General features: G+C 37.6%; 3 protein-coding genes across 7 annotated transcripts in view; 2 read left to right on the top strand and 1 right to left on the bottom strand.

Moving 5' to 3' along the window:
* LOC107751733 (ras-specific guanine nucleotide-releasing factor 2-like) overlaps nucleotides 1-3,740 on the top strand; it is a 37,512-nt gene extending 33,772 nt beyond the window's left edge. For 2 of the 4 annotated variants that reach the window (XM_016567489.1, XM_016567507.1), the window contains exons 24-28: nucleotides 1,135-1,332; nucleotides 2,154-2,233; nucleotides 2,279-2,399; nucleotides 2,508-2,576; nucleotides 3,431-3,740. In XM_016567489.1, the coding sequence (XP_016422975.1) occupies nucleotides 1,135-1,332; nucleotides 2,154-2,233; nucleotides 2,279-2,399; nucleotides 2,508-2,576; nucleotides 3,431-3,529 (567 nt within the window). In that variant the 3' untranslated portion in view covers nucleotides 3,530-3,740. The remainder of the gene's footprint in view (nucleotides 1-1,134; nucleotides 1,333-2,153; nucleotides 2,234-2,278; nucleotides 2,400-2,507; nucleotides 2,577-3,430) is intronic. The other 2 variants (XM_016567499.1, XM_016567515.1) reach the window with 1 other exon arrangement.
* Nucleotides 3,741-6,265: 2,525 nt separating this feature from the next.
* Nucleotides 6,266-11,419, top strand: LOC107751766 (creatine kinase S-type, mitochondrial-like). Of its 2 annotated transcripts, none has more exons than XM_016567536.1 (10): nucleotides 6,266-6,341; nucleotides 7,527-7,717; nucleotides 8,699-8,897; nucleotides 9,297-9,392; nucleotides 9,493-9,714; nucleotides 9,847-9,932; nucleotides 10,504-10,627; nucleotides 10,732-10,866; nucleotides 10,960-11,085; nucleotides 11,179-11,419. In XM_016567536.1, exons 2-10 carry the CDS (start codon nucleotides 7,569-7,571, stop codon nucleotides 11,293-11,295), a joined length of 1,254 nt encoding a protein of 417 aa, XP_016423022.1. In that variant the 5' UTR covers nucleotides 6,266-6,341; nucleotides 7,527-7,568; the 3' UTR covers nucleotides 11,296-11,419. The 2 variants fall into 2 exon arrangements, with proteins under 2 accessions (XP_016423022.1, XP_016423031.1); XM_016567545.1 differs by lacking the exon at nucleotides 9,847-9,932 and adding an exon at nucleotides 10,135-10,220.
* Nucleotides 11,420-13,582: 2,163 nt separating this feature from the next.
* LOC107751780 (ubiquitin-conjugating enzyme E2 L3-like) lies at nucleotides 13,583-16,028 on the bottom strand. Its single transcript, XM_016567555.1, has 4 exons — nucleotides 15,973-16,028; nucleotides 14,978-15,073; nucleotides 14,673-14,859; nucleotides 13,583-14,436 (listed from the first exon to the last, which is right to left on the bottom strand). The coding sequence occupies exons 1-4, from the start codon at nucleotides 15,997-15,999 to the stop codon at nucleotides 14,282-14,284; spliced, it is 465 nt and encodes a 154-aa protein (XP_016423041.1). The 5' UTR covers nucleotides 16,000-16,028; the 3' UTR covers nucleotides 13,583-14,281.
* Between the last annotated feature and the right edge of the window lie 1,530 nt (nucleotides 16,029-17,558).

The raw sequence follows: 17,558 nt of genomic DNA on the forward strand, positions 1-17,558 counted from the left end.
AATGCATGTTACAAATCATAAATGAAGTTTTTATGTATTTACAGTAGGAAATTTACAAAATATGTTCATGGAACATGATCTTTACTTAATATCCTAATGATTTTTGGCATTAATTTTTTTTTATAATTTTGACCCATACAATGTTTTTTTGGCTATTGCTACAAATATACCCCAGCGACTTAAGACTGGTTTTGTGCTCCAGGGTCACATATAATAATAATAATGTTTCATTTGTTAGCATTAGTTAACAACACTAGTAAACAAGCAATGAACAAACCATTTGTTAATGTTAATTTAAACATTTACTAACATTTTTTAAATAATTTTTTTAACAAACAATGAAGAATTGTACTTTTATTAACTAACATTATTAAAGACTAATGATTGCTGTAATAAATATATATATTGCTCATTGTTAGTTCATGTTAGCCAATGCATTAACTAATGTTAATGATTTGGACCTTGTTGTAAAATGTTATTTATGAATGTATTTTATTTTTTTTATTTTAAATTAATAACCAAATATATTGTATTTACAAGAGTACATATAACCAAACATGTCAGGGGTAGATCTACATGTAAATATATACATACACATATACGTAATACAAAAAAACAAAACAAAAAAAAACATATTAAATAACATTAAAAAGCTGCAAAGTTCTTACTGCTTTCCAGTTTTTACTTTTGGAACATCAGTTTTAAATTGTTCAAAGATTGACATTTTTTCATTCCAATTATCTTTATGAATATAATAACAAGCGATTATAACAATTAAATCAAATAAAAATACAATCTTGACATCACCATCAACTAAAAAAACTTTTTAACAACATTTGTAGCTTCTACAAAACAACAATCCTAGCTTTTCTTTTTAAATCTGTTCACTCCCAAAATAAATGGTTAATAGTCTCAAGGGTATTTTTACGGAAAACACAGACCTTATTGTAGAGTGTTACAGTAAAATTAATAGTTAGATATCATATAATTAATAGTTAGCTTTTTAGAAACTGCAGCACTTTATCCCATTTTTAAAACTGAAAAAGACAACATTAAATAGTTTTCTTTTGTAACTGTAAATCCCTAATGTGATGTGAGTGAGTCAGTGTAACTTCTTAATCATTTTCTGAACAGATGAGTAATCTGGTAGCCTCTCAGATCATGGCTCATGCAGACGTGAGCTCCAGAGCTGCATCCATTGAGAAGTGGCTAGCCGTGGCTGATATATGCCGCTGTCTCAACAACTACAACGGCGTGTTAGAGATCACATCCGCACTGAACCGCAGCGCCATCTACAGGCTAAAGAAAACGTGGGCCAAGGTTTGCAAACAGGTGAGTCAAAAAAAGCCTCACAGATTCCATAGGATTGTAAAATAGGGTGGCCATACGCCCTTCTAATTTGCTAAAATGTCTGATGTTTGGCTTTGTTTTCCTTACTGACATGCTCTCTACAGTCCTCATACATTATATGTATGTCTTATTTGCTTTGCTTTGATTGTTCTCTGTAGATTCCGCCTCCTCGCACACCACGATTGGTCGATTATGTACAATGCATGCATCCTATTGGTCAAACTAGGGATGCATGATAATAGTTAAATGGTTAATTACGATTATTTTGCTCAGAAATATAATCATGAATATTGTCATTTTGACCTTTCATTCGAATTATTGCACTTTCACATAAGCACAAATCAAAAAAATTATCAACTCGCATGGTTTGCTCGCAGATTTAGTCACATCAAACTTTGATGTGTATTACATTTTATTTTAGCTGAATATCTCAGTAGAGATTGCTAAACTCTAACTTATATGTTTGCTGGTGTTTTCAGATCAGCAGCGCTTTTTATTTCATAATGTAGAGAGAGCGAGTGCGCATGGTTGCCAGATTGGGAAGATTAAGTAAACTGCTGGACAAAAAAATTTATTGATTTATGAAAAAAAATTGGGGGATTTATACTCTTGAAATCTGGCAACCGCAGCCATGAATGATTAAAATATGATTCATTATGCAGGCCTTCAATCATTAAAAATCCTCCGAACATATAGAAGGAAAAGAGAATTTATGGTCACCCTATGTAAACAAACAGTTTTTGTGATTTTTGTTTATTTTTATTTTTTTTATTTTAACCATGTGGGATTTTGTTAATTATCAGACCAAGGCACTTATGGACAGATTGCAGAAGATAGTTTCATCTGAAGGGAGGTTTAAGAACCTGAGGGAAACTCTGAAAAAGTAAGTTTGTGCTGTGATTTTATACTTAGTGGCGTATTTACTCAGCAGCTGTAACCCTCCGTGTGTGCCCTATCTGGGCATGTACCTGACGGATTTGGCGTTTATCGAGGAGGGAACGCCCAACTTCACAGAGGAGGGTCTCGTCAACTTCTCTAAAATGAGGATGGTATTTAAACAGTTCTTCAGCTTGTGGTGTTTGTAGGACGTCAAATCTCAGGATTTCAAAAGACATCAGTGAACCTGTCTTCAAATGTCTGTTTGTTGTTTTTCACAGATCTCACACATAATACGAGAGATCCGACAGTTTCAGCAGGCGCCCTACAGGATTGATCTGCAACCCAAGGTATCGTCTGAATGTACAGTGATATTATGGAACAAGTAGATAAAGAATTGCTTTAGGTGAAGTGAAATAATTATGTGAAATAATTGTTATTTTTTGGACTTGAATTTTATTCAGACACAAACTTAGTAAAATATGCAGTTTGGTGCAGATGCTGATTATTTATATGATCAATGAGATCTTTATAACAGTACAGCAGATACTTACATAAAATGATATAAATATCAGTGGTCACTCCAATATATCTCCAATAATATGTCTTAGTAAGACAAGATTTAAATGATCCAAACATTTAATGCAATGCAATCCAATGCTGATTGAGAGCTGAAGAAATAAAGGCTCCTCAGAAGATGTGAGATGTTCTGGAGGCTTGTGAAGATCATTCCTCCGCTGAGGAACAGTGAAAGTAAAGCTTCTGGAAACAAACGCTCCTCAAAACATCCCGATAATCAGATTTGAGACGCACTGATTTTTCTAAAAAAAAATTTGATGGAGAATCAAGTAAAGCTGAGCTGCTTCAGTCCAGTAAGTGTTCATCTGGAAATATTGCTTCAGTTATTCTTACATTTACTTTATAAAAATCAGTCAAGATTTGACAGCAGAAAGACTCGTGAAGCTCCAGCTGAAGCTGGACGTTTGTACAATTACACTAAAAAAGTCTGAACTATCAATCAGACGACAGAAGGCATGGAGTAGATTGAGTGTGACAGGTTCAACAGCAAAGTTTTGATCATGTTGAACATTTAGAAACCTTAGAAATTTGCATATCAAATATGATACAGTAGCTTTATAGGTTTAAAAGACAGACTTTGCAGTTGGTTCTCAATTTATGTAACATATCGCTGTTTTTCTCTAAGGTAACACAGTTCCTCCTCGACAAGACTCTTGTAATGGACGAGGACACACTTTATGAATTATCTCTTAAGATTGAGCCAAGACTCCCTCCTGCCAACTAAACCTGATGATAATGTTTACAACCAGACTCAGATATCAAAAAACTTTTTATAGTCAGTTTGTGGGAATCTAAACTTACATCTGAACTGAAGTCTGTCCACTATAGAAACAACAACCTATCCATATATTAATTTCATTCCATATAATTTTGTATCATCTTTTTTTTTTTTTTTTGCTGTAAACTCAGGTTTAAATGTGCCTTTTTGTAAATATTATGTACAGTTTCATAGTGCATATTTCTAGCATGATGCATTTTAATCATTTGATAATTTTTTTACCTGAATGCACAATATCAGTTCCATTTTTAAAGTCTGATCATTCCTTTACTATAATGAGAATGTGTATGCGTGCAAACATATGTTCAGATGTCAAAAATGTGTGTGATTGATGTTCGCTGGTCCAATTTTGACAAGCAAGTTTCTCAATCAATCTGCCCGCATGTATGACAGTCATGTCAGTACTTTGATCCACTGGAGTTCGCTGAAATGTCAAAGCTCAACCAAGCACGTTTACGGTTTAGCAAAAGAAATATATTTTTACATTTGTCATTTGTTAATATTAGGTGTCATCTGTTTACACAGCATGTTGCAATGAGGCTGCATTTGCTCATTTAGTTTCTGTTTGTAGACATTTTTTGATATTTTCTGGCATGTGTGTGCATGAATCTGTACTTAATCATATTCTTAATTCTTCTTTAAAAAAATTTTGTCTCTAACTTTTGGATTAACAATAGCAGATTCGAAGCATTTGTTACATATATTCTACACTTCAGAAATACTGTGATGGTACCATGAAACAGTGACTTTTGTACTGATTTATTACCATATCTGTGTACTATGGTATTATACACCTTACTCCATACTATGTTATGTGCAGAAAAGATACTTTTTGGCTGATGCAGAAGAAGTGGTTTATTGTTGATTTTGAAATGAGCAGGGAATCAATCATTCACTAGTTTACAGTTTTTTTTTTTTTTTTTTTTTTTTTAAAGTTTACTCCACCCAGCTGTATCGAGACAGTATTTAAATTTTTACACAAATGTTTAAGTGGGCATTTAAGTCTGTTTTTGTACAAAGATACATAGTTGTTGTTTAATTCAAACATAGATTCAGCACAGTGTCCTGTTTATTTAATTGGGTATATATTCATTTATTTTAACTTTTACCTGGAAAACTTATTGATGTTGTAAACATAGGCAGCCCTGCATTGTTGTTTTTTATTTAAATAATGCTGTTGACTCATGCACACTTTCTAAAGAAGGGTCTTTTTTCCATAATTGATTTCACATCTTTTTCAGTCAATGACATAAATGTTCTGTACATTTATCCATAATGTAGCTGTAACCTTTGAAATAAAATTGGTCTTATCTTCTGTATGGTTTGTTTTCCATTATGCATTCAAAAGATCATTTGTATAATCAACATATGTTTTTATCATTCTGGCTAGCTAGCTTGCTGCCTGTCTATGCAAGTTACTTGATAATAGGATAATTATTGTGATTTAAAGAAGTATTCTAGATGTCCACTTGTCTATTCTAGATGTCGTTTGCAGAATCCATAAAATGTGACGTCACATTTTACACGCCCCGCCCACAACTGCTGACAGACACTGCCGTATTAGCAGAGACCCCGCCCTGAGTGAGCCGCACACAATCCATCATGTTTATCTTCACGCAAGAGCATTTAAAAGCAGCGTTCAAGTAAGAAATGTCTTCTAATTAGAGCTACAGAAATAATTCATTCAAGAGCAGTGAGTGATTTTCTGCTTTTATTTTATTGTTTGGGTCATATTAAAGGGGTCATATGATGCGATTTCAAGTTTTCCTTTCTCTTTGGAGTGTTACAAGCTGTTCGTGAATAGATAAGATCCCTAAAGTTGCAAAGACTAAAGTCTCAAACCCAAAGAGATATTCTTTATAAGACTGGTCCATGCCCTCCTAAAACGCCTCGTTTAAACACGCCCCACATATCTACCTCACTATGTGGAAATATTTACATAATGCGCCCAAATGTGCACGCAAAGAAAGAAGGCGTGGTTTCAGTAACCGCAGTTAGTGTTGAAGCAGCATGTCAGGGAGACGCTGTGTGTACGCGGCGCGATGCGTCATTATAATCCGTAATTATGTCCCTACTGGATGCAACAAATGCCTCGTTTGTAATGGGTTTTAATGTTTTTGTCTAGTCGCTCCGGCCGGACAGGGCATCACAGTATGGTAGGGGCGTAACATTTCCGTCACACGCTTGAGGTATTCGGCCAATCACAACGCACTGGATAGCTGGCCAATCAGAGCACACCTCGCTTTTCAGAACGATGAGCTTTGTAAAAATTGACGCGTTTCAGAAAGGCGGGGCATAGAGGAGAAATGTACAGTATGTGGAAAATAATGTGTTTTTTTAACCTTAAACTGCATAAACACATTTCATTACACCAAATACACAAAATAATGTTCTTTTTAGCAACATCATATCACCCCTTTAACACCGTAGACAGCTACAAGTAACTGTATATTTCGCTGCTGTAACTGGGGACACCTGAGACTTATATTACATCTTGTAAAAGAGGCATAATAGGTGCCCTTTAAAGAGCTGGTAGTGGTTATATTTAAGAGGCTGCATACAATGCAAAATGTTGGACTATGGCGGCAAGTCTCAAGGGCAAGCCGGACGACAGACATGGGTTATGACCTGGCACTTACGTGGAAGAGGATTGGCCATCGGGTCCACTTCTAATCCCATATCCTGGGAGGAGCGCCAGCCTCCCTCACAGACTGTGTGCTTCCTGACACAACCTACTGTAACAGAGGAGACTCTACAGGTAAAACTCTCTTCCCTTATACTACTTACTCACAAAAAAAAAAAAAAACTTAAGCTAAGTTTGAGAATTAGGAATTCCCGTAACTGGTAAGAAATCATTCATCGCTTTCCATTAAATTGTAAATATTGAAAATGCTGGATGCAAAGTGGTAAGCCAACAATCAGCTGTTTTATTTGCTTGGATATTTACTTATTAACAAAGTGCAGTGTAGTGTATATTTGGTACAACTTTTAATTATTTTACTCATTTGATATACTTAAGTTGTATTGAATGACTGTAAAACAGATTGCAGATACCTATATAGGTTACTATTTCAGTAGGAAGCATTTGTTGGAATCACTGTGCCATCTTTATGGACATTAAACAGTATCTTATTTAGTGCTATTCTTCTAACATTCTGGACTAATCCTTGAGTTAAAAGCCTAGTAATCCCCCACAACTCCGCCGAGAGGTAGACCTTAAACCTCGGTCAAGTGCAGACGGGCCACCTGCTTAGAAGTATCACAGAGTGTTCATGGTTTTGGTGTATAATGTAGATCTGAGTTCAAGCTGCCAGATTCTGGTTGGGTCTTGTATACGCTTGTGTGACCGGTTCAGAATGTCACGGCTTGAGCACGAGGCCTCAGGGTAGACTGGTGCCAGTTGGGGCTCCGTTCCAAACACTTCATGTAGTCTGCTAGTCTATTAATAACACTTTCACTTTTAGAGTTCCAGTTGCAGTGTCAAAAGGACTTTGTCAAGGATGTCACCAAATGTTAAAGTTTAAGAATCTGCTGTGGACAAACCATTATTGATTGACCCAATTTTGGGGTTCCAAATTGTAGAGGTGTATTTGAAATGTATTTTAAGTGTTCCTTTGTTTGGTTTCTTTGACAAAATATTACAAAATTTTGTTTGGTTTAAACTATGCCTTATATTTAGAACAGTTCTCAGAAACATTATAAAGGTTCCTCCTTAACTGTTCTTTAGAAACTGGTGAAGGAAAATTAGTAAAAGAAAGTATTAGAGTTAATCAACCAGTCTCTTAAGAAGGTAACCAGTCAGAAACAAGTAAGCTGCCATCTTAAATCAGGTGATACTTGTCAGCTTAGGGCACCATCAACTAACACAAAGTTTAGTTTGATAGCTATAGTCTTAAAAAGAAGCTAAGATCATTGTGAAAACCTTGCCACCTTGTTCTACCAGTGCTGATCCTGTCAGAACTTTTTGACAAGAAACGGTGTGAAGATGGCAAGCTCATTCGCCAAGGTGATGTCGAGCCGTACCACTGGCTTGCTCATGGCGAGCCTTGGGGCTGGTGCTGTGGCAACTGGTTACTTAATGAGCGATAATGCTGCCGTCTCTGCAGATCAGAGGAGGAAACTTTACCCTCCCAGGTAAGCACTGGAGGCGTGAGTACAATTACATCCCATTGATAATATCGCATGAAATACAGCTAGTCATTATTTAATAAATATCTAGACTTGCTTTATTGATTACCATTTGTCACTTAACACATTGCATATTTAGCAATCATGTCTGAATAAAATGCATGAGAATCTAAGAAGAAGGGTGAGTTACTTTCTATTCCATCAGCTTACTTGCACCTGTTCTGTAATGTAAAAAATATGATCAGACGTAGAGGTCATGATGTACTGTGTGATGAAGTATCACACGTTAACTGAGTGAAAGGTAAATGGGTGGGAACATGACACTTAAGTAGCTTATGTCCCGTCCCGCATGTCACCTTATTTGCACTACTCTAATAGACGCCAAAGATCAAATCAGATCAGCAGTCCAAGATTTAAGTTCATTGAAGGAGCCAAATATGAAGAGAGTTACTCTTTTAGGGTGATCCAAAACCAACATCCTACACCTAAATTCACACTAAACCTTCAACCGAGAAATGATCAGTCAGTCTCCTGTTACAGTCCTATAGATTTTGGATTTAGGCCCGATTCACAAGAAGTTAATCTGCCCCAAATACCTCCCTCAAGCTTTGAGATCCTCTAAGTCCAGACTGACTTAATCCTGGATAGACTTTCGGGTAGTAGTACACTACAAAGTCCTCACTAGTGTAGTCTTGTGACTTGACTGAATCTCCAACAGGTTCACCATTCGAGCCAGTGCCAATGACAACTCTGCACATAGTGGATGAGTTGTACAGTCTTATAGCAGTAGACAGAAATGACCTTCTGTAGTGTTCCCTGTTGCATCACTCTACTGCTGAACACAGTCTTCATTCCTACAAGAATGCCATGGGGCATGATAGCCAACAATTTGGACGTAATTTTCCTCTCAGTCATCACTTCCACAGGCTCTAGGTCTAACCCAATGACAGAACATGACTAAAGATGTGACTTTATGTTCCTCAACAGTGCTGACTTCCCTGACCTTCGCAAACACAACAACTGCATGGCCGGGGCACTAACCCCGGCCATCTATGCAAAACTGAGGGACAAGATCACCCCAAACAACTGGACTCTTGACCAGTGCATTCAGACTGGTGTGGACAACCCTGGTCATCCCTTCATCAAGACAGTTGGGATAGTTGCTGGTGATGAGGAGAGCTATGAGGTACAGCCATACATTCAAACTACCTACATGCTTTTTTTAATATGACATAATATCCAACTTCTTTTCCTAAGGTAGTTTTGTTTAATCCTTGATGAAAAGACCAGCTGGTCAATGGTATATGTTGTGTTTGGGATGCTGGCTTCTTAACCAGCTTAACCAGCAAGACTTCCTTGATCATCCTGCTTCACCAGAAAGACCAAGTTAAGGGTACAACTATGTTGGTCTGCTAACTAAACCACCACTAAACAACATAAACCAACTTGGCCAAATCTAATCTATTATTGTATAAGCTGGACTTTTCAGCAAGTTCTGGCTTTGCCTCTCCTCTCTTTTCAAGTAATGTTGTGCAAACTAATCTAGAGACAACACCATTGACTTCTTTGCCAAATGACGTTGTAGGTGTTTGCTGAAATCTTTGATCCAGTAATCAAGGACAGGCACAATGGCTATGACCCAAGGACCATGAAGCATCCCACTGACCTGGATGCCTCCAAGGTGAATGCCTGTTTTTATTTCTTCATGCAAAATGCATTTCTCAGATTCCCATTTAATTCTATTTTCTACCAACATTTCTTGGTTGTTCTTTATCTTCCAGATCCATTCAGGCATGTTCGATGAAAAGTACGTCCTGTCCTCCCGTGTACGCACAGGCCGCAGTATCCGTGGCCTCAGCCTTCCCCCTGCCTGCAGCCGCTCTGAGCGACGTGAAGTCGAAAGGGTCACGGTCCAGGCCTTGGCTGGCCTGAAGGGAGACCTCTCTGGTCGTTACTACAGCCTGACTGAAATGACTGAACAAGAGCAGCAAAGACTTATCGACGTGAGTTGCTTCCATAAAGTTCTTTCAGTCATGGGATACTTTAGTGCCTGGTTGATAATGTGATTGGGTTTAACTGAGCTGCTTCCACACATCATGTTGCTGAACTCTTCCTTTCATGCTGGCATGGCTTAGGAGCATTTTCTCTTTGACAAGCCTGTGTCTCCTCTGCTCACTGCATCTGGGATGGCCAGGGACTGGCCAGATGCTCGTGGGATCTGGTAAGGCTAGACGGAGAGAAAACAAGCCATGACAGTACAACCCCAACAGTCTCTTTAGTTCTAGACCCTTCTTCCCATCTTTCAAGTTTTTTTTTCTAGGTTGCATTTGACTCAAGAAGTGTTCCAAGTGTCTGGTCTTCCTCTAATTCTGTGATCCTCCTCCAGTTCCACCTACCTTTGTCTTCCTTTCATCCTTCTGTAGGACCACTTCCTGTTTGACAAACCTGTGTCCCCCTTGTTGACTTGTGCCTTTATGGCCCGTGACTGGCCAGATGCAAGAGGCATCTGGTATGGCTTTAGGAAGTTCTTGGCACGATTTGATCACCATTTATGTAACTAACAAGATATGTCACATAAGAACAATATAAATATTCTCACATTTGCCTGCAAGCAAAGAACTGCATTCAGATAAAACTTTCATATGTACCTTTAATGTTACATTGAAGGCATGATACTACTGCAAGATGATACTACTGCAAGATACTATTGATTCATAAAACAAGCAGGACTTGCTGGCATGACGACAGTACAGAGCCCCTTTTTGTCTTTTAAACATCCCGTTATTTGCAAGGCATAACAACGAGAAGACCTTCTTAATATGGATCAATGAGGAAGACCACACCCGTGTCATTTCCATGCAGAAGGGTGGCAACATGAAAAGGGTGTTTGAGAGGTTCTGCAGAGGACTCAAACAGGTAAAACCACATGTCCTTCATACTTTTAACAATTAGCCAACTTACCTAGAGTTGTCCTATAAGGTTAATGTCTTCCATCTGTTGGCTGCCTCTCTGTTGGACAGGTAGAACACTTGATTCAGGAGAGAGGCTGGGAGTTTATGTGGAATGAACATCTTGGCTACATCCTGACCTGCCCATCCAACCTGGGCACCGGCCTCAGGGCTGGAGTACATGTCCGCTTGCCAAAGCTCAGCAAGGTAACAATAATTACCTTTATCTTATAGTGAAAGCTTTCGGAAGAAAGCTGTATCTAATGTTGAAATCTGTCTAATTCAAACAATTGCCTGTAGGACCCTCGCTTTGGCAAGATCCTGGATAACTTGCGGCTGCAGAAGCGTGGCACTGGAGGTGTGGACACAGCTGCAGTGGGCGATACCTTCGACATCTCAAACCTTGACCGCCTGGGCAAATCCGAGGTAGGTCATTCAAAATCAAATGGGTAAACTTGCATGGAGTTTTACATGCATAAGTTTCTCAAACTCTAGCATGACTCTGCTTTTCTTTACAAGGTGGAACTGGTGCAGCTAGTCGTTGATGGTGTCAATTATCTGATCGAGTGTGAGAAGAGGCTGGAAAAGGGCCAGGATATCAAGATCCCCGCCCCCATCCAACATTTTAGGAAGTGAGCAATGCTCTTTTAATGAAGGATGGACCCAGCAAGAGAAACATGGACACTCCTTCCACTAATCCCAAAACCGAAGGTCTTATATGTATAGAAAGCTCAATAAAATGAACCCTAAAACTACAAATGCTTTCTTATTTCTTTGCAACCACTAACATAATGTGCACACAGTGAGCAACTGATAGAACGCTGCTATTGCAATAAACACAAATGCTTGGTAGCAGTGTAAAGAGCTACTTTTGTTATAACAGCAATGTTCTAGTTTTGTAACGTTGCTTGCTTGCAGTTACAGTGTAGACATCTTATGTTGCTGCCAGAAGCTTTTTACTCTAAAGTATTTAGCAGCAGGATGCCACTAACAGTGTCAACACAGTTGCTCTGCCGTCACAGACAGTAATGGGTTTATCATTACAAGGTTCTAGGAACCCAGTGGCCGGACACATGGCCCAAGCACTACACTAAGTCAAACCAAGACTTTTTTTTTTCTCCCAGATTTCTTGATGACGACTGTTTCAATGTCACCTACTCAGTATATTTGATCATCTGAGGAGTTGACGGAGTAAAAAAAATCTTTATACACTATGTAAGCACAGTTGTCTGAACAGTCTTTCATCAATTGTAAAATGCAGCAAGGTCCAATCTTCTTTACACAATGGTTTAAACTGTAATTAATTTAACGCCAGACACTGGCCTCCCATCGTTAGACGGACTAATCCAGTGGGGCTAATTTCTCCATTTAGAGCTGCTTAGTGCCGTATCTAATAATGCTAATCTTGGTTCTATACTTAAGAGAGAAGCGGGATGGGGGTAGAGGTGAAGGGGTGTGCTTCTACAAAATGGGTTCAGCGTGCTGGCTGTAGAAGCCACTGAAAAAACACAAAGGCTATTTTTAGAGGGTCTACATGCAACCAAAACCCAAATGTAGCCAATAATGATGGTAATAAAACAATTTACCGTCTGATAACATCACTGTACCTTGGAACCACCACTACGTTTTTATGGACAGACAGGGGCGCGGGAAGATGTTTTCGGTTGGGGGTGCTGTGTGTGTCCGTGTTGGGTGAAGGGGGGGCTGGTTCACTTGCGTCGGTGCTCGTGCTGGGGCTGGTGTTGTTTGGATGCCAATTTTGGAAAGTTTTTGCTGGGATGGGTATTTAAAAAAAATCTGAAATTCACTTTTGCGCCATTATCTCCTTTAATCTTGTTCGCATTCTGTACAGTTCATGTCTGATACCACGTGCTAGCGTCACATGTTCATGAGGATCATCCCATATAGAAAACATCACAAGTAAAATTAATCATGTTTATAAAGATAAACATGGGTTTATTATAGCCCACTTACAATTTACATTTCAGAGATCATTACAGTTTTCACATGGTTGCAAATGCAACGCCAAGTTTGTTCATTTAAATTTATTCAGTTTTAGCATTTAATCATTTATTTGTACTTGTGTATTTTGGTGGCAACTATGGTAGCTTGTTGTAATCAACTAAACTCATTTCTGAGCACTGAGCTCCCCACCCCCAAATCTGCACTGAACAATCCTGTAGTCTATAAGAAAATATATTTAAATAGAATTGCACAAATCGACCCATTTACCTTGAAAGTCTTTAATCCAGTATTGTAATCAGATCTTCTTCATAGTGGTTTGGCAGTTAATTTCACGTTTTCCTGGATCAGAAGCATCAAAACGCCCCCTAATGGCCATGATGAAGAGGTGCTTCATCGTTAGATGTACAAGGTGTTTTGGATTTTGCATAATAGGTCTAAACAGGTTTTTGTCTAGAACTAATAAAACATTACAGCTATTTTAACATTAATTGCATAACCCCTCAATCTAAGAAAAAAATGCTTCCTTAAAACTTGACAACTGCAATTTAGTACAGTGATTGTATCACTAGTATACTTGTGTAAACTACTAATTTCTGCCAAATCCAGGAATCAACTAGTGAAAAGAGATATTACTATTCCTATACGACTGTATATCTCACGTGCAGTTAAAAAGGGAGGTTTAGTTTAGGAATTTGGTAACACTTTAGATTAGGGACCACTATCCACTAGTTGCTTATTAGCATGCATATTACTAGAATATTGTCTGTTTATTAGTACTTATAAAGCACATATTAATGCATGATTATATTCTAGATCCCTTATCCCAACCCAGTACTTAACATAACTACCGCAACTACCACTTTACTATTAATAAACAGGAAATTAAAGTTTTTAGGGAAAACTCTTAGTTAAGAGAATATTGTTCCTTAATCTTAAAGAAATGTTTGTGTGTCCCAGAAAGGTCTTAATATACATGATGTTCAGTCAGACACAAAGTCAAGTCAAGTCTTGCTTTCCTTTTTATGACATCATAAACATTATATTGATGAGTGACTAGTTTGTGATTCAGTGAGTTACAAACTGAGATTATGAAGAACATGAAACCTTGTTCCACAGAAAACAGTGCAACCTAAGCAAAAAAACAAAAAATTACAGAGATGAGAGAGAAATATAAAAGAAACATTTGCCACACACCTTTGACGTATTACGTGTTTTCATTAAACAAACTATTGGATTGGATTTCTTCAATGTCATAAATGTGAAAGTGAAACGACTTAACATTATACTCTGGTTCACCATAGTATTCTGCTATGAAAACAGTCAAGATTCATCACGCAGCAGATTACATGACCTGAACACATCTCTGTGCAATTTAAGAACAAATTAAAAGGAACAACCTTTTCGCCCCCGTCCTTCCCCACCCCCAAATCTCACCACTTTTATCGAGTTCTCATTCGCACGCTCCCCTCATCACAATTTTAACACGCTTCGACACCCAGAGGCTGAGAAGTCACGGGTCCTTCTGCCGAAGGTGAAATGCGGCTGGGATGCTCGCGGGGGACCGAGAGTGAGGGCGGACTGGCGGGGACTCGGATTGGGGGAAACGGTTTTGGAGGAGTGGGCAAAGGAGAAACAAGGGAAACGCGCTCATGCGATATCAGTCCACTGGCCGCTTCTCGCCATGTTTCTTTGTAAACTCATCTGCGTTCTTAAAGAATTTTTTACGGTCTTTTGAATATTCCTCTGCCAGGTCGGCCCTCAGCGGGTGTTCTGGTTGGGGGTCGTTGACGAGGGCGATGAGAGACTGGATTACTGGTTAAAGAGGGGGAAAACATATTTAATGGCAATATTTTACGAGTGTGAGGGAGATAAAAGGGCTTCGAGACGTGCCGTACCTTGGTCAGTTTTGGTTGCAGGTTTCCAGTTCTCAGCACTTATGACCGGCAGACACACTTGACCCTTTTACTGGGGGAAGAGGGGGGGGGGAAATATTTAATGCAGATATTATGGGTGTGAGGCGGATAAAATGGCTTAGAGATGTGCCATACCTTGGTCAGTTTTGGTTGCAGGTTTCCAGTTCTCAGCACTTATGACCGGCAGACACACTTGACCCTTCTCATCAATGTTCGGGTGGTAGATCTTGGTTTTAAATGTGATTTTGGGAGGTTTAAAGGGGTATTCTGCAGGGAATGTGATCTCAATCCGGAACGCACCTTTGTCGTATGGAGGGTTGTCCTGAAAAAGAAAGCGGGGCGCATTCGAAATGGTTCAAATTGAGAGATGATGGTGATATACAGTATTTATGCATGCAATTCTTGCAAAAAAAACACATTGGCATTCAATAAAAACTTACAGGAACAATGAGTCCTTGCCAGGTCAGAATGTTTGACTCATCCACCTGAATGCTGCGGAAATTTTTCATTCCAGACTTGCGGATTTCATCAAGTTCCTGTTAAACACAGTATATGAAGGTACAAAGAAACCTGATACTTCACGAATTGTTGAGAGATTTGAGAAACCACAAAGTGAGAACAAAATACTTTCGGTTTCATTGTGGTCGTGTGAACAATTCTCATCTACAGTTAAAAATCTATAGTTAAATTTACATTGTAATTCAAGCCATTTGTATTTAAATCTGTTAAAATGGCACAAATTCACGCAAAATACTGATAATGCTGTTATTTTTATGTCTTGAACATTTAACAGGCTGCGAAGCCCAAGAGTCTGAAATATGAATGTAATCATTCAAAACTAAAAGAACTCATATTTATAAAAAAAAAAAAAAACATTAATCTTAAAAAGATTTGGTCAATTACAAATGATTTCAAGGAAGAAAACAGACATACTTCCTGTTTCTCTTTCTCATAGTATCATAAATTAAATTACCCACTAAGAACACTTCAGAAAACTTCATCTGTTATATTAAAGTAGTTAGTATTCATTATATTTCAATTTGATCACTATGTTTGATTTGATCTTACTTGATAAACTTACAGATAAGGTAGTTTCTGTCTTATCTACTCTCATCATCTGTCAACGACAACACTCTTTAACAGACGTGCAAAAGTTTATTCTGAAGCACACCATAAATTAGACTCACCCAGAACACTGATTATCATATATGAGCTTTATCTTTATTTATATTTCCATTATAAGTGTAAATTCGAACTACGGCTAAGATCGTTAGCTTCTTCCTCGTTATCCTCGTCACATTTCACACCAGAATGCTCTAAAGTTTCAGCTTTCCGACCAACCGTGATTCAAGTTGACATTATTCTTATTCACGGAGGTAAAGCGAGTAAAATATCTATTTAGTATGCATAAAAGCAGATTTTTCGGAATATTTACCTTATGCAGTCGCCTGCTCGCCGCCATCTTGGATTTGCCTTTGCCCACAATGCAAAGCGCGTTGAATTCCCTTCAGTCACTTCAAATAAACGAATAAAAGTAATAAACGATCATTTGTGCATCATGTGTGGACAAATGCAGTGTTATTTTACCATCATTGGAATGCTATAATTTTAATTTTATAGTGTTCATTTTAGTTAATTTTTAAAATAATTTTGTTGTGTTTGTGTTTATTAATTTATTTATTTTAAGTATGTCTATATAGTTTTCATTCATTTTAATTTCGATTTTACTTATTATACTACATCAGTTTTTTATTTTATTTCATTTAAAGTTTATACCTATTATTTCAGGCAACGAAAAAGTTATATTGTATGTAACATTAACACGCTTATATAAAACTAATTAAATTGTAACCACAATTGAGGAAGTAGCAGCAGATATTGCTGATGGCAATATATATATATATGTGTGTGTGTGTGTGTGTAAACAAGTAATTGTTAACTATGACGTTACTTTATTGCACAAACTTTGCATAGATGATACAACAAAACAGATATATGTATGTGTGTGTGTGTGTGTGTGTGTGTGTGTAAACAAGTAATTGTTAACTATGATGTTACTTTATTGCACCAACTTTGCATAGATGATAGCACAAAAGACCATGTCACAAAAATAAATATATAAGCAAACAAACAAATAAATAAACCTTATGAGTGAGCATGACCCGGGACTCTACTAAAACAGTTCACACTTCAACCCCCCCAATGTCCAAACCAAAAGTACGCCCTCGGAGATACATATTCTTTACATAAAAAGTACAATAATCTGCTTCAATATGAGAAAGTAAAACAAAACGAGTCCACTGGGGGGTGTAAGAGCATTTTATTAATGCTGCACATTCTGTCCCAAACACACTCTACATGTGACAACAATAATCACTCAACTGCGGATCAACTTAAGCCTGGTATTTTAGGCCACACATGTCTGCTTATTGTAGTATATGTAATTTAAAAAATGAAACATTTCCTAAACTGAAAGAAAAAATAGAAAGGGAATTTTTATCTTGGCATTTAATAAATACATCTTACATACATATTTCCTTTTCTATACGTCTATACTTCCTTTTTCTATACTTTCTATAGTTCATCATGTTTAACATAGTTTCACTTCTACTGCTGTAACAACCTGTTAACGAATTGTCAACGGAAATTTCTTCACAAACCTGCTGTTCTTGTTGGTCTCTCAAAACACCAGGGGCTTGAAAACCAGAAGTACTTAGCATACAAAACAGCAAAACAGTCTGGCCTCAGTCAGAGATTTAATATTAAGATAAAGTTTGACTTAAACATGAAAACAACAACTATTCAAGCAAAATCAAACGCTTGTAAACATGGTTCATTATTTTGTCAGTAAAATCTCTGTACAAGTGTCATTTGTATTAATAAGCGTTCTTGTAATTTAATTTCTAAACAAATATTTATTGTAGCCAAGATGAATCTAATAAATATATCAAGATGTCGGCCTACATATAGCCTCACATTTCAGAAATTAGTGGGAGAAAAAAAAACGTACACACCTGTAGG

This window comes from Sinocyclocheilus rhinocerous, unplaced genomic scaffold (genome assembly GCF_001515625.1).
Source record: "Sinocyclocheilus rhinocerous isolate Xijiao unplaced genomic scaffold, SAMN03320098_v1.1 scaffold2207, whole genome shotgun sequence".
Classification (NCBI taxonomy): domain Eukaryota; kingdom Metazoa; phylum Chordata; class Actinopteri; order Cypriniformes; family Cyprinidae; genus Sinocyclocheilus; species Sinocyclocheilus rhinocerous.

Bases quoted from the DNA above. Each gene is read 5' to 3' on its own strand.
- LOC107751766 (XM_016567536.1), top strand. From the start codon at position 7,569: ATGGCAAGCTCATTCGCCAAGGTGATGTCGAGCCGTACCACTGGCTTG. The intron at 9,715-9,846 runs GTGAGTTGCTTC...GGCATGGCTTAG, and splicing joins AGCAGCAAAGACTTATCGAC to GAGCATTTTCTCTTTGACAA. The intron at 9,933-10,503 runs GTAAGGCTAGAC...GTTATTTGCAAG, and splicing joins CCAGATGCTCGTGGGATCTG to GCATAACAACGAGAAGACCT.
- LOC107751780 (XM_016567555.1), bottom strand. From the start codon at position 15,999: ATGGCGGCGAGCAGGCGACTGCATAAG. The intron at 15,074-15,972 runs GTAAATATTCCG...TGTGTTTAACAG, and splicing joins CGAGCAGGCGACTGCATAAG to GAACTTGATGAAATCCGCAA. The intron at 14,437-14,672 runs GTATGGCACATC...CTCTTTAACCAG, and splicing joins TGCAACCAAAACTGACCAAG to TAATCCAGTCTCTCATCGCC.